This window comes from Trachemys scripta, chromosome 20, assembly GCF_013100865.1.
Source record: "Trachemys scripta elegans isolate TJP31775 chromosome 20, CAS_Tse_1.0, whole genome shotgun sequence".
NCBI lineage: Eukaryota > Metazoa > Chordata > Testudines > Emydidae > Trachemys > Trachemys scripta.
This window is the reverse complement of record NC_048317.1, coordinates 10,935,606-10,951,377: the sequence shown is the minus strand read 5'-3', so window position 1 is coordinate 10,951,377 and position 15,772 is coordinate 10,935,606. Positions and strand designations below refer to the sequence as shown.

The 15,772-nt window shown below is 51.0% G+C and overlaps 2 protein-coding genes across 3 annotated transcripts in view; both read left to right on the top strand.

Annotated features, from left to right (window-relative positions):
- Positions 1 to 1,640: 1,640 nt before the first annotated feature.
- Positions 1,641 to 4,338, top strand: LOC117868239 (methyltransferase-like protein 24; the record flags this gene model as incomplete). Its single annotated transcript, XM_034754037.1, is given in 2 exon segments — positions 1,641 to 1,872; positions 2,911 to 4,338. Coding segments are annotated over 2 exon segments (550 nt in total), but the record flags the coding sequence as incomplete, so codon positions are not given.
- Positions 4,339 to 11,748: 7,410 nt separating this feature from the next.
- WASF2 (WASP family member 2) overlaps positions 11,749 to 15,772 on the top strand; it is a 40,239-nt gene continuing 36,215 nt past the window's right edge. The window contains exon 1 of one of the 2 annotated variants that reach the window (XM_034753858.1): positions 11,749 to 11,864. The gene's annotated coding sequence lies outside the window, so the exon portion shown is untranslated. The remainder of the gene's footprint in view (positions 11,865 to 15,772) is intronic. The other variant, XM_034753859.1, reaches the window with a different exon arrangement.

The following is a 15,772-nucleotide window of genomic DNA, read 5'->3' as shown; positions in this document are numbered from 1 at the left end:
GGGGGCGCAGGGTCCGGAGGCAAGGGGGCTGCCTGAAGCCCATAGCGCTCGGGCAGCTCGGCTCTTAAACAGAGCCGAAGAGTCAGGGGAGGAGCAGAGCCGCCATTTTCCCGGACATGTTCGGCTTTTTGGCAATTCCCCCCGGATGGGGGTTTGACTGCTGAAAAGCCGGACATGTCCGGGAGAAAGAGGACGTATGGTAACCCTAGGTATAATCCTGGGTCCTTCGGGACGGAGGCCTCCTGAGCAAACCTTCCGTCTTAGGGTGTATTTTCTAGACTGAAGTGCTGGTTAAAAGCAATAGTTTTATGAGCCCCAGCCAGCACAGGTCCTGGCACCACAGAACAGGGACAGCTCTCCCGTACATGCTACCCACCAATGTGCTCACCCCAGCTCTGGATGGACTCTTCTCTAGGGATGGGAGAGTCATTTGGTCTCGTTGGCCTGTTCAGCTCCAGCCTGCAGACAGCCAGCAGAAGGGCTGATGGTGGTGGGGACTGTGTGTGTGCTGGAAACTTGCCCATTAGGGTTTGCCAGGCCAGATCGGACTGATGGTCACCTAATCCAGCATCCCATCTCCAGTAGTGGCCAGAACCAGAGACATCAGAGGAATGTGCAACTCCCATGATACACACCAAAAAGGATCAGCATCCCATTTCACACAGGCCACCGCCCGGCCTGCAGACAGTGACTTTTCAGTTGCTAGTGACATGGGACTGGCCACCAAGAGGTTAATATCGCCACGTCCCATCACCAGTCCTGGGAGCCATCCACTTCCCTGTCTGCAAGTCTGTTACACACATGTGAGTCAGCTGCTGCGGTGAACACCATCCGCTCTTGGGTACATTCTGGCAGCCTGAGTCATGACTAGCCACAGTGACTGGAGCCAAAACCGTGCCCCAAAGGCCTGGGTGAAACTCTGGGCCTCTAACCGGGCTCCATTCTTGTACTTGCTCAGCTCGGACTGGTTGCAGGTGCAGATGGGGAAGAAGCTGCTCTTAATCCACGTGACAGCTGCTGACTTGGCGATTCCAGGCCTGCTAGGATCCCTTTTGAGCTGGTGTCTGAGCCTGCGGGCTCCAGAACAGAGGTTCTGCACCAGCAGCACACAGAACAGTGCCGATGTGCCACACTGGCATGATAGTCGGTGCTCTGGGCTTCCCTTCCCTCCCTTAACTGGGCCCGGGTGCTCTGATAGAACCGGTTTTTCCTTTCGGTTGCTCTCCAATCTGCCCCGATGCTTGGGCTGTAAACTTGGGACTCAGAGCAGCCAAAACTCCAAGGCAGGTTAGAGGTGCATCACTGCAGAGCAGGGCTGAAGGTGCAGAAAGTCTATAAGATCTGATGTCTCCAGCGAATCCCTTTGCTTCTTCAGAGATGTCCCCTGTGCAGTCCCTTTAGCTGCCCTATTATCAGTGGGCTTCGCAGTGACTGGCTGCATTTGAAAAGCCACCTGAAGGGTAAAGAAAACCCACCTGCTTGGAACCTCAGCAGCAGGGCTGGAACAAAGTCAGCCAGGGTGCCTTTGCCTCAGTTTGCATAATGTTACCCATCATGCTTTGCCTTGCACCTGCATGTTCTGCAGGTCAGCCTAGCTTTGCAGAGCCTGAAAGTGCCTCTCTCCCTTTCTTCGTTTGTAGCATGGTCAAAAGGGGCTTTGAGTTCAGCCAGCGGATGAGCGAAATGCAGTGCCAGGTGCACAGCTTTGGCCTGACCCCCTACAAGCAGACAGGCCTCTGGCAGAAAGGACAGGTGCAGCACCATGCGCTGTGGCTGGACTGGCACGAGCGACGCCCGGTCACCTCCTCGCAGAGACGGAGGAGCCCTTCCAAGAGGCTACATCAGATCATGCAGGACTTCGGCCACAAGAAGGTAATGGCACCTGATAACATCGTCCCCTCCTGCCCCATCACCAGCCACCCGTTAGATGTCATACACAGAGAAGCCTAAAATCCAGTTCCCTCTCTGCATCTCAGGCGGCTAGTTCACGTCTTCCTTGGTGTAAATTCAACCACAAGCCAATCTGAGGAAGACACCAAAACTGGAAGGGCAGCGAATATGCGAGAGGACAGAACTGTTGTGCAAGGTGACCTGGAGAGGTTAGAGCTAGAATTTTCAAAGGTGCCTAAGAATCCGGCGCCCAACTCCCATTGGATTTTAATGGGGTTTGGGAACCCAGCTCCTTTGAAAATTCCATCCTAGAGCAATAGGGCTGCTTCCGTGGATTTCAGTGAAAGTGAGGAGCCTAAATACCTTTGTGGATCTGGGCCTTTGTTCCCAATAAATGCCCCGGCCTGATCCCAGAGAGCGGAAATCCACAGCACAGAGACGAAATAGGGGGGATGTAACCAAAAAGCGCACCCCTGCCACATTTAGCTGAGTTTACTTCCATCTCATCCTCTTGCAACCCATGGGCGTTCCTGGGCTTTCTGGCTGTCATCGGGAAAGCGAAGGGTCCAGTTGGGAGGCTGTGATGAGAGGTGCCCACAAGCAGAACTTGCTTTTGAGGGCCATGTGAGGCAGACTGAGCCCCTCTGGTCTAATCCATCCCTCGGCCAGTCCCCAGCTGGAGGGCAGCTCCGCTATTGCTAACAGAACAACTGCACGCTGGGGCTGAGACAAAGCCAATGGGAGCTTTTCCATTGACTTCAACCGACTTTGAATCAGGCCGCGAACGTCAATGGATAGTTCCTCAGCTCTCAGAAACAGCCTTAAACAAGGATGTTGGCGGAGCTTGGCTAAGAGCAGTAGGGCCCATTTTTTCACCACTCCCTCCCAGGTGTGTCCAGATGTCTCATTTTCAGACTTCTCTTGGCCTGCCCCAGCCTAGTCCCCTCCCGTGACAGCACCAGTCCCTGGGCAGTGCTGACTAGAGGAGCTGAGTTTGCTTGTTCTTTCTCCCTGGGATAGATCGACGTGTTGGAGGCGGACTTGGCCAGCGCCGAGTGGAAAATTTTGGAGAGTATCCTTGTGGATGGCACCGTGGCCGCAGTGCACCAGCTGATTCTCGCCATCCACCTCCACTGGCCCGGCTTTGAGGTCAGTGGGAGCGAGGCAGCCGTGGTGCGGTACTGGTACAGCCTGCTGAAGGCACTAGAGGCCAGAGGGTTTCGGCTGTTCCATAGCTTCAAGGACCTGCAGAAGCCGCAGCTCTTCCTGCACAAAGAACTCTTCAATGCCAGCAGCTCCTACACCCTGAGCTGGGTCAACACGTATTGGATGTACTGAAAGGGGGCACACCGTGGGCATTTGTGAGGATGGAGCTGGGTATTTTCAAACCTGGCTCCTGGCCGAGCTCGGAATGGGTGTGCTTGTTAGGTCCCGGCTGGCCACAACGCACCCCGGGCGGAATTTGTATTTCTGCTGCATTCCAGGGACGGATGATGCAGCCAAAGGGGTTCTGAAGATGAATCCAGGAAGTGCTAACAGAGGTCCAAGACCTGTGACTCTGACAGCAAAAGCCATTCAGATGGACGCTTTAATGGGGACTAAAAACCAGCTTAAGAGACTCAAAGGTGCCGAGGTTCCAAATACCTCCTCCCACAAGACCATCTAACCACTGCTCTGGCCTTGAGCACGTGCAAGAGCTTGAGTGTCCAGCTCACGTCCTTCCTGATGAAGCAAGGAGCATGCCGGGGCACCGAGACCTGGCAGCACAGACAATAAGAAGCCGAGCTGATGCCTTGTGGGAGAAGGTACAGCAGTGCTTCTAACTGCTGTTTGTGTTGGCCCCCTGCTTCCAAAAGCCACCGAAATGACCACAGCAGACCTGGGAAGGAAGGGAGATGAATTGCCAGTGCTCCGTTGTTGGGGGAGCCATTCTAACCTGGATGCATCAACAAGTGCATTTGCCAAATGGAAGCGAGAGGCAGGGAATCGGCAACTGTTGCGGAGCCCGGCAGCCTGTTGGCCTGTTGCTGTTAAGATCAGCTGGGATTTTCAGAGGAGGCTAAAGGAGGTCGGTGCCCAATTCACACTCGGATTCAGTTAGACCTTGGCACCTAATTCCTGTTGGCACCTTTCAGACTTCCAGCCAACGACACAGACTGTTCCACTGATGACACTGCTGCACCCACATGCCGTCTAAAAAGTGGGCTGGAGATCCCACGAGAGCTGGCTTTCTCTTGAGACACCAGCTCCTACCACTTGGGTTAGGCTGTCCTGACGCCTTGCCCGTCTCATTGTATTTCAGCTCATCTATTTCCGTCCAGAACCAGGAAGTGCAAATTTGTAAATGACTTTTAAAAACAAGGGGGGTGGGGGGAAGAAGCTATTCACATTTTTGGAATCACCAAAGTAAAGTTCAGGTTTGAATTCTGGGCGAAGGTTTGAGTCCGTTTGCGTCCAATTATTTTGCTTCATCCCTCCCGAGGCGCCGATCACTAGCACCGAATGGTGCTATAAAATGTCATTAGAGCTGGTTCTGCCCGCATCCTTTCGTGGTGGACAACACTATTTTCTTTAGTCTTTTATTTACACCTTATTGCTCTTGGGTTTTTTGCAACTGCAAACTCTGCTGGAGTACACAAAACCCTTTAGATCTCGGCTGGCAGTAGAGATACGCCTAATCATAGTCATTATCTGGTAGCAGGTAATGGGCATCTTTCCCATGTTAATTTCAGAACAGAATAGATGAGAGCAGGGCACTTCTGGGAAGGGAGCATGTTCCTGGCCCCCCCTGTGGTTGGAATTCACTGCATTTGTCCCAGGAAGCTTTGTGCTCTGACTTTCCTGCTGCCCTAGCAGGCCCCGCAGTCATGTCGGTATTAAATACATGAGGATTTTTTTTGAGTATGTGTAACTATAACTTCAGGAAACCCAGGCGTCTGGGTCACCATAACCTCTCGGGCTGCTCGGCTGATTTTGTCGGCACCGACCCCGAAATCTGCCGTTAAATAATAATAATCAAACCTGGGTGACCCTCAGGGCTGGATGATTGTGTGTGTCCGCTGCAGTAAGGAGGAGGGAACGACATCTACCAGAGAGCCATGAACGGCACGAATTTTGCCCTGCCTAGCAATGTAGAACCCTGCCAAGGACACCATTGTACGCTATGGACAGAGACCCTTACCACTGCTGTCATAAAAACAAACAAACAACCTTGAACATGTTTTCTTGGTGGGTCTTTGGGCAATAAGACGATCTCTCCATCCATAAAACCGTGGTGATGCGCCATCATAACTTGCAGCACTACCCTCCCCCCACCCCCCCATATCACACAAGCAGGGCCAAGTTCTGCTTGCCTCTTTATTAGCCATGCAAACAGAGACACCTTCCTCCCCTGCTTCGGAAGCAAATTGTCCTGCAGTGGGCAAGTTCCCATTTCCTCTGGGTGTGCGGGAGAGGGCGTTGGGAGGAAGGGTGGCGTCTGTTCCCAGATACCATTAACTAGTGAGCAAAGGTTGCAGTGTCTCCATGGAGACAAGACAGCCAGCGAGACAGTGTGTGTGTGGATCTCAGGTTAGAGCTGATTAGTAAATGTCAGCTGCACCACTGTGTTCCTGTAACTGCCCTCCACCAGCACCGGCTCGGGTCCCCGTTGGGAGAAAAAACACAGCCAGCCGTGGGGGGAGGGGAGAGGAAGAGACGAATACAAAGAAAGCGCTGCTCCAAAGCGAGGCGCTTAAGAATTAAAGAGAAAACTTGCTGACACCTTAACTGTGAGGTCGTTATTGCTCCTCCGTACTCTTAGGTGTCCAGGTCAGGTCTTAAGACCCAGGGATCTTCATGGATTTCATCTGAACCTCAGGGCGGGCTCTTTTGATTGAATGGAAGCACCAGCCGGTTCGCACCCGTACTCTTACAGGAATGGGGTGGAATGACTTGTTGACATTCAGAGGGCATGCTCCTTTGCTTTGGGCACTGGGATGTTGCCAGAACCTCCCTCCCCTCCTGCTTGTTCTATACTGTAATAACAACACTCTACCCTTCTAAGATATTTAGGCTCTTAACTTCCATTCAGTGGAAGTCAGGAGCCTAAATACCTGTGAGAATCTGGGACTCGGTGCTGGAATAAACTCCAGGTCCTCTTGGTTGCCAGGCCCATGCCTTAATCACGAGCAGATCCTTCCTCCTGGCAAGTATCACTGAGTATCCTGCAAGAATCAGCCCCTGGGCTTAGCCCATTGTAAAGACAGAACGATGTTAATTGTCTGAGAGTGCTCCCAGCGACACCAGCAAGCTCCTTATAAACATGCCCTGCAGCTTAGAACCAGAACCAGAAGCAGAATCCTTCCAGACCCACGGCACAAGTGAACCCCCAAATCCAAGCACTCTAAGCCTTGTTCTTTGTAATGTTTCCTACCCCTGCCCCCCGCCCCCACACACACAGAGTGCTGAACCACTGCTCTTTCTTTACGGACAAGGTCACCCTACTTGTTGCCTGGGGTTACTTGACACTGTAGCCGTATCCCTTCAGTTTTGTTCCAGGTCAGCACTGTGACTGGGATCTTTTTCTCCTGCCCTCTACGCCTTGCCGGGAGCATTAATAAATTCCCCGACGTAAGCATCAGCCTGCACGTAAGAGAGGCGTGAACCCATGATATCAGTATTTGCAGAACCAAACCACAGTTGCAAAGTATCTCGGCTCTGAGCTCAGCAGTGTGGGTTCACACCTTGGTTCAGGCTCCTTTGACAGTGTGGGGCAGAGACCGTGTCTTACTCTGTTCTGTACAGTTCAATCACCTAGTCCGTGCTTCACTAATATAGTAGCAAAGGGCAGTTGGATGGTGCAATGAGTTAGTGCACTAGCATTCTCTTTCCAAGACCTGCGTTAGGTCACAAGGGATGATGTGTTCTGGTTTCATCCAAGCTCCGTTAGTCCAAGGATCTCAATGGACAGAAGACACCATTTGGACAAGCGTCCCCTAGTCCCCTTCAATGGTTCACAAAGACATTAGCAGACACAACACAGGGGTTTAATGTAGCATGATCGTCTGTGCTCAGGAAGGGTCAAGGCGTGCGATAAAAAGGGCCCTACGCGTCGGTCTCAGGCTCATCCATAGGACAGCCTGTGGTGGAAAAGCCTGTAATACATCTGCCCGTGGCATTGGCTGGCGTTCTCAGCCTCTTGCACGAGCATTGTAAAAAAGGGTGGCACAAGCAAAACAGCTGAAAAGATGCCTGGTCCCAGCTCTGGCTGGCGTAGGTAGGGCTGTTCTTCTGCTCACTTGGGCCGTCTGTATGGCCGTTGAGTTGGAGAATCATTTACATTCAAAATACAGGAAGGCAATTGGCAGGCGACCACATCTCTTCTAGAGAAACAAGTGTCGGGGGGTATCAATCACTTCTGTTTTGGATATTGCAGTTCAGGAGATATTATTCAGGGGTTATAAACAGAGACTCTCTTATGCAGCCGAGCAATAAAGGTTGCAGGGCAGATACCGATTACAGGATTCCCTTGGGGCTGTGATGCCACCTATCAATGGAGGCAAATCCTCTTCAAGGGAAAGGCTGACGGGCAGCATAGAAAACCTGGAAGTGATAACCCTCCGATGCCTTCCTATAGGAGATGGGGCCCAGGTCCATGCCTTAGAGCTGTGCAAGCTTGTTATCACAGGAGAGAGGTAGAGGGGTGTTGGCAAAGGGTGGAGTATGCCTAGTGATTTCAAGGGTGGTTTCTCCAGGGGAGGGGTGTAGCTGTTTGAACAGTCAAAGGGGGAGGAAGGGGTGGAGCCAGGTTGCAAGGGTTGACTATTTAAAGGCATAGGGAAGTGGGTTACGTGCAGGCCCAGGGGTGCTAGCTATGGGTGTCAGGTGACACTGGTGCAGTGTTCTGTATCAGGTGCTGATGGCAACAGGTGAGATCTTGAGTGATGAGAACGCTTGCCTGTTTGCCCCAGTTGCTGCAGCATTCAGCCACTGATCCATCCATTGTTGGCCTTTGCTGCTGCTGGCTTGACTTTCCAAGGTGCTGTGCACTAGGAGGGGAAGAATGGACAGGATGGGTGAGAAATGCATAGAAATATTAATGTATCATACATGTCCTATGTGCCATGGGTCCATATAGAAACAACGGGGGTGGCGGGGGGGAACAACAGGGCACATTCTCTCTCCTGCTACATACCCTTTGTACTGCTCATACAGTGCAGAGGGAATGGAGACTGGCTGCATCCCCCTAGCTTGGTATGGGGGAGTCACAAGTGGGTGCAGAGCTGGTACAATCAACTCCAATGCTATCCTCCCTGCGGGGGCAAGGAGGAGCATGTAGGAACAGGGAAGGAGGAGTGGCTGGACCGTGATCACTCCAGCTATTCTGAACTAGTGGATGGTTTCTTGCCAAGCTAGCATTAGTTAAAGCACTCCCGAGGTTGCTCTAACCTGCACCAGGGCCAAAAGAGAATCAGGAAATGCACCCAGTTTGCAAAGCATAATCTCTGCGAACCAGAAACTCTGGCCCAAGGATGGCGCTTGCACTCAGTAAGGACTGTATTGACGTCAGCATGTTGTACTGGGTTATCAATAACATTTTGCAAGTGATACAAATCAGCATCAAAGCAACACTAAACTGGAAAAAAAAAAAACCAATCCGGAAGCTAGAGGCTAGCATTTAGTGACTTGGTAACTGTCGTTTATTTTAAAATCTGATCACTTTATTAACTTTGAATGGATGGATATGCACGTCTTATTCAGTGTTAATTGGGTGCATCTGTCCATTACTCTTTCCAGCTAGTCATGTATTTTAAGTGTAAACGTTGAGTCTATAAGCAGTCAGTGAAGAAAATAAAATTGTGCACCAGGAAAAAAATTGCAATGAGTGAATGGGCAGAAGAGTTAAGTACCTTACTATGGTGCATCTATTGTGTCTATTTTAAATTCTGATCCAACTATTCACACCTGCAGTTTGTGACATGGATGGAAGCTGTTGGTTCCCATTTCTCCTCTGCCCTTTGGGGATGCCATTTCTGAACCGAGAAGGGGATATCAGTGTTTCAAGTAGCGATGCCCCTCTTCACGCACTATTACTGCCTCCTTCACAGAGTGCATCATCACTAGATCTCTGTGACGGAGCAGGGAGCAGGGCAAATTTAACCTGAAAATGTTGCAGGGAAATTGCAGTAAGAAGGGGAAACTTCCCTTAAAGAAAGCTACCTAAGCTGTAACCTAAGCCAGGAACGGGGGTGGGGAAAATGAACACCTTCTGCCCGAAAAACTAAACAAAAAAAAAAAGCAGCAAAAAAAGTTTAAAGTTTAGTTTTCGGTTTGGGCTGGGTAATGCAACGCAGAAAACCCCAAGCTGGGGTCTAAGCTCCCTAAACCTCCCAAAGGAACCTAATTAAGGGGGTCTGGTCGTACCTACACGCTCTGCTTAAAACTGTGTTCCTGTCCTTAAATAAACCTTCTGCTTTACGGGCTGGTTAAAAGTCGCAGTAAATCTCGGAAAAAGGGGTGCAGGGCCCTAACTCCCCCACACTCCGCAACAATCTCAAAGTGCTTTGCCAACGCCATCAGTATCATTGTCCCTATTTGACAGATTTGGGGGGGCGGAGGCACAGGGAGAAGCAGTGACTTGCTCAAGGCCTCCCAGCAGACCAGTGGCAGCCTGGGAATAGAATCCCAGGCCTCCTGCGTCCCAGTCCGGCGGTTCCTCCACTCAGACCCCGATTCTTTAATGGTTTATGCCCATTGGCTCTATTGGGACTGCCCATGTGTGAAAAGATGACCACGCATAAGTCTTTTCAGGCTCGGGGCCCGTGAACACATCTGCTTCTGTAAAGCTTACAGTTTACTTATGTTGTCTACTTCCTTTCAGTTCTTCTATTGGTAACTCTTTACTGTATAAATCGTTTTTTTCCCCAACTCACAGATCATATTATAATCAGGTGATTCATTTAGTTCTTTCCAGAGGATGCCAAACTTGACTTTGCTGCCTCTGCCACAAGCGGAGTATTAGAAATGAATTCCTGGGCCTTACTGGAGAGCGAAAATCTCCCGACATCAATGAAATAGAAACTGCTGGAAGCTGAGACTAAGCCCCCAATCCTGCTATCAGATGCACACAGACGGACCTCTGTGCCTGCAAGCAAATTGGCTTGAAGTCAACGTGGCTTCATCCACATGGATCAGCCGGCAGGACCAGGGCCAAAAGCTCGACTAGATCACATGTATTGAGTTTCTTTGCACAATCTGTCGAGCTAGGGTCTCCAAACTGGTTTAACACAAAGTTTTGCCTTGCACACACCCCCAAAAATGCCAATAATGCAGCATGGAGAGAGCTCCCCAAACACCTGGTCGCTGTGGATACGGGATGCACCAGGCCACCTGGATACAGGATGTCATTTTAAAAATGGCTTCCTTCCCTCTACAAAATATTTCTATTTCCTGACATTTCTTCTGTTTAGTAGCAATACAACCTAAACTCTCTCTAACTCTATATCCCTGCTCTTCCATAGCACAGCCCGGTGGGAGGGAGCTGGAGCAAGCTCCCCCGGGGGAGGAGGGAGGGCGATGGAGGAGGCAGATGGCCACCAAACTAAAGCTGTCACCTCCTTCCCAGTGACTATCTCAGCTCTCCCAAAATCCTGCAGGCTCCTCTCTATCTTTGCCATGGCCTGTCCCATTATCACCAGGCCTCCTCCTTTATGGCATTCCCTGCATTCCCCCTTCCACCAGGGTCCCCTCTAATTCTTGTAACTCCTTCCCTGCCTCCCCCACACTCCCTGGAGGGCCATCTCCATTTGTGCCAGAGGCGAGCTCCTTTCACTCTCTTGTATGGCCATCCCTATTACCACCACATCTGTCTTCTCCTCTCTAGCTCCTGCAGGTCCTCCTCCATTTTTTGCTGCCCCCCCCCCCCCAACGCTTCCTGCTTCCTCGCCATCTATTGTAGGGCCCTCCCCATCTCTTCCAGGGCCACCTCCTGATCCATCATCTCTGCCAGCCCCTTCCCCATTGCTACTTCTGCCCAGAATCTCCTCATTGCGACAGTCTCCCTTGTCCTCCCCTCCGACTGGTCCCTATCTCAGCCCGGGCCTTCGCTCTCTCCATCTGCAGGGCCCTCGCCAGGCCATGGGCAGAAGGGAAGCTCCCACGCAGGACAGCAGCCATTCCCAGCCTTTGCCATCTTCCGTCTGTCCCTGTCCTCCCCATCGGTGGTGTAGTGTGAAAAAATGAAGTGGGTAAACTAACCTAACCTAAGCTCCATATTCCCCCAATGAGACGTAGCCTCAGTTTACCCACTGCTACACTACTGACTCCCTCCTCTGCCCTCTCTAAGGTCCTGCCCCCTGCTGGAATCTCCTACTCCCCCCCCTTTCTATTTCTCAAGTGGGCCAGTCATGCTGATATGACAAACCCCCCCCCCCCGCTCCCCCAAGTGGAACCTTCCTTGGAGGGACTCACACCATAGAGAAGAAGGACAAAGACCAAGTGCAGTCATAGGAGGAGGAGTCCAGGAAGGGGAGGGCCAAGCGTTTCGCAAAATAATCAGGAAGCACAATCTTTTCCGATCGCTCTTAATCACCATGAAATATCTTTAAAGTATCGTATTAATTCAAAACATCTGATTGACCTTCAGGAAATCTTGTTCAGTTTAATCCAATGGTGTCCCCCCCAGCGCTCATATGGCACGTTCCACCTTGTTGACTCTCTTTGCGGGGCTTGCTTGGGTGGGGTCCTGGTGCTGCGCTGGGAGCGTACACAAGTTGCGTAGCAAGTTTGACGGGCGCGGCGGGGGAACCAATCAGCTGCCGGAGGGCCGAGGCGGGGAGCCAATTGGGCCGCGGACCGGCGGCTGGGGAGGCGGGTCGAGTTTCAGTCAGGGCAGGGGGGTGGAGTCGTGGAATGGCGGACGGACGGTAGGGGCGGCCCGCCCCGGTGGTGGTGAGTGGAGGGAGCCGGCGAAGAAAGCGAGGCCGCCTAGCGGGGTGAGTGAGCGGGCGCGTAGGCAGCGACGACCATCTCCTCAGCTGGCCCTTGGGCCTGGGGGCAGCAGTCAGGGCCCGGCCAAATAGGGAGCCGGGCGGGCGCGCCGGGCCCTGCTTCCTGCCACATAGTGAGCCCCGGGTGCCGCTGCCTCCCCAGGGCCCGTTCTCCCCCCTCCCCCCGGCCTGGCCTGGCCTGGGGGTGCGGGCGCGGCCGGCCCGCTCGGGGGGGGGGAGCCTGGCTGCCTTCCCCCCCCCCGCCTTGGGGCGTCACTTTCACAGAGTCTCCCTAATAGTGGCTGCCAAATTCATGGGCGCCTATGGGGGGGGCAGCCCTGTGCTGGGGGGGGCGTGTATGCGGGGCGCCCAGAGGCCAAGCTTGTAAAGGGCGTTGCTGTCTTCCCCTATAACCAGAGAAGGGCAAAGCGCCCAAAACCCCATGAAGCCCGTTAGGGTCCCCGCTATGTAGATCTGATTTGCATGGGAAGTGCTTAGATAATGGGGTGATGGGTTTTACATAGCACCTTGCAGGAGAGAGGAGGGCTGGGGACCGGATTTGGGTTTTTGTTTTTATGGCTTGGGTGGAAGTTTTGTTTTGTTTTCTTTGCAGGCTTGTGCTGTGCTTTGCTGCTGGGTTTTCAAAGAGCCCCCCACCCTCCCAAAAAGTGCTTGCAAAACTTGTGAATGTGCCTGCCTGCTTGAGTGAAAAGTTTGCCTGTTGGTGCAGCTGGCTGTTTTCGTTGGTGTGAGTGGAATTGTGGAGCATTGGTATGAAACTGTTATCTGCCTGATTTGCTGCCTTCTCCCCCCAGAGGTGGCTGCATTTTGGTGGTGGAAGAATTGATTCTTCTCCCCTCTTTCCTTATCACACACACATGTGTGGGTGTGAGAATGTGTACAAATATACTCCCATTTAGTAGTGTACCGTGTGATATACATCTACTGCTTGAAACAGATTGGGGCGTGACCCTGGGTTTGCTGCAATTCATGGTGGAAAATATTTTCAATATGATTCCTCAGGGCCTCTATGAGAGGAGACTTAGGAGGATGTAGCTGAATATGGTGGGGTAGCTGACTAGCTGTAACCTCCACACAGTTTAGTTCCCCTTTCAAGGGGAACAGAGTGCCTGGGGATATTCTTCAAGTTGTTCCGAATTAGCATGTAGGCCTGCACTAAAGTTGCTGCTTCAGGATATGAACAGTATTTTACCTTTTGGACCATGGCAGTTACAACAGTTCCCCGTACTAGTCACAATTTGGCCTAAAGGCCCTGTCTAAAATAGGGACATTTTCTAAAAGTTTGCATGGGTGCCAACACGGATTCAATTCCCCTCTGTGTTAGCAGGATTGGAAGTCCTAGCACAGATGGGGCAATCGGCATTCTTAATATCATGTTGTGTAATTCTAAGAGCAGGTCTGATCAATGTGGTGTTAAAAATGTTGCCAGCCTGTCTACTTTAAAAACAAAACAAAACAAAAAACCGAGGAGTCCTTGTGGCACCTTAAAGACTAACAAATGTATTTGGGCATAAGTTTTCGTGGGCTACAACCCACTTCATCAGATGTACATAAACCGACGAAAGCTTATGCCCAAATAAATTTGTTCATCTCTAAGGTGCCACAAGGACTCCTCATCTTTTTTTTTTTTTTGCTGATACAGACTAACACGGCTACCACTGAAACCTGTCTGCTTTAAGGCATCCAACACAGCAAACATGAGTGGAGCAGAACTGATACTGTCAATGGTGGGGAACTCTTAGAAAACATTCTTGGTGTAGAGGGCGCTATAGTTTTTAACCCCCCTGTGATTCTTTCATTTGTAAAGCACCCAGAAGAGTGGGCAGTCCTGTGAGAGGGAGAAGTTGAAAGTGAAAAATATGGGAGACCAGCAGAAAATGAGGGTGGCGCGTTGCAGTAGAACTGAGACAAGCTGTGTTGCTTTATGGGGAACAGAGTGCACCCACACGCAAACCAATTGTCAAATGAGGAAGGAAAATAGCCATGAATTTCTTGCACCAGCTCTACATGGCTTCAGAGCTGGTTGCTATGAAAAGCCACTGGAACAAAAATGTCCATTGTTGTGACTTACCGTTCAATAGAATTTCTGTATCAGTTTCTTTTATTTTGACTCTTTTGTGGGTTTTTGTCTTATATTTTGGTTAAACTTTATATCCGCCTCTTGTAAAAATGTATTGCTAAAATCTTTTACAGACTTACATAATATTTACAAATTTTAAAAATAGACAATAATAGCATGACTTTGAAAATCCATTCACTGACTCATGAGTAAGTGCAAAGCTGTATCTGGCTGGTGAAGGTAGGCCAGACACAGCTGCAGAATTGATGCTTTTATATTTTTAACTTAAAAAAAAAAAAAAGTTAAACCCTGGTTTGGGGAAGCTCCTTCCAAGCTTCACAACAGGTCCACCCAGTTCAGATCCTCATGCAAACCATCACTTGTAATGCCACTCCTCTGGGTGGGTTGTCAGCAGCAGTGATTGACCTCTGGATCTTAAAATACGAGCCTCTACTACTTGGGCTAAAAGACCCTCTAAGTCAAAGCTGTAGCAGGATTATCAGCCTCAATATATAGCCCAGCCAGCGCTCGATGGGGACAGAGTGCCACACTGAATGGATGTGGGTTCCAAGAAGATAACCTTCCAAGGATGAACTGAATGTCAACCTTTTTATTGTCCACTTCCTGAGTTTGCAAACAGATGGTTCTAGTACTTCTGCTGCTGGCCAGACTCTTTCCAGGCAGCTGCAGGGTAAAATTAACAAGACCGTGGTTGGTTTCACTATTTTTCTTTAGAACCCTCTGAGCAGCAGTGAAACCGACAACTCAGCTGTTGTTTGGGAAAGCTGTGTTGTCCATTTACATTTTGGTTTTGCCTAGTAGCTTTCTGGTGAACTTTTCAAGCCCTGACTTCCAGAAGTGTGTATAATACAACCCATAATAATGGAAAGAGATGAGAGAATAAGAATTGAAGACAGCTGGAATAAGGCAGGCTATAGGCCAGGGGTGGGCAAACTTTTTTTGGCCCAAGGGCCACATCTGGATATGGAAATTGAATGGCGGGTCATGAATGCTTACAAAATTGGGGGTTGGGGTCTGGAAGGGGGTGAGGGCTCTGTCTGGCAGTGCGGGAGGAGGCTTTAGGGTGGGGCAGGGAGTTGGGGCATGGGAGGAGGGCAGGGGTGCAGGCTCCAGATGGCATTTACCTCAAGAAGCTCCCAGAAGCAGCAGCAGTCCCTCCTCCAGCTCCTACGTGGAGGCACAGCCAGGTGGCTCTGCGTGCTGCCCTGTCCGGAGGCGCCGCCCCTGCAGCTCCCATTGGCCGTGGTTCGTGGCCAATGGGAGCTGCGGAGGTGGTGCTGGGGCAGGGGCAGTGTGTGGAGCCCCCTGGCTACCCCTACATGTAGGAGCCCCCTGGCTACCCCTACATGTAGGAGCCGGAGGGGGGACTTGCCGCTGCTTCCGGAAGCTGTGCGGAGTCACAGCATGCACCGAGTGGGGCGAGCCCGCTCCCCACTTGGGAGCTCGAGGGCCATATTAAAAAGTCTGAAGGGCTGGATGTGGCCCCCGGGCTGTAGTTTGCCCACTTCTGCTATAGGTAGTAGAACTAATACAAAATGTGCTACTTTATCTGGAATGCTACATTTAAAAATAAAACAAACTAGTGACTGTCGAGTTGTATTATGGGATAGCTACCCACAGTGCACTGCTCTCTACAGTGATGCAATCGCTGCTAGTGAGGATGCACTCCACTGTCACAAGGAGTGTGGTGTGGACATGTATAACTGACTTAATTACTATGGGGGCTGTATGTTGACTTTACGCTACAAACTTAAGTCAATTTAAGTTTGTCGTGTAGACATGCCCTTAGTAAGGAAAGAGACATGGAACTGTC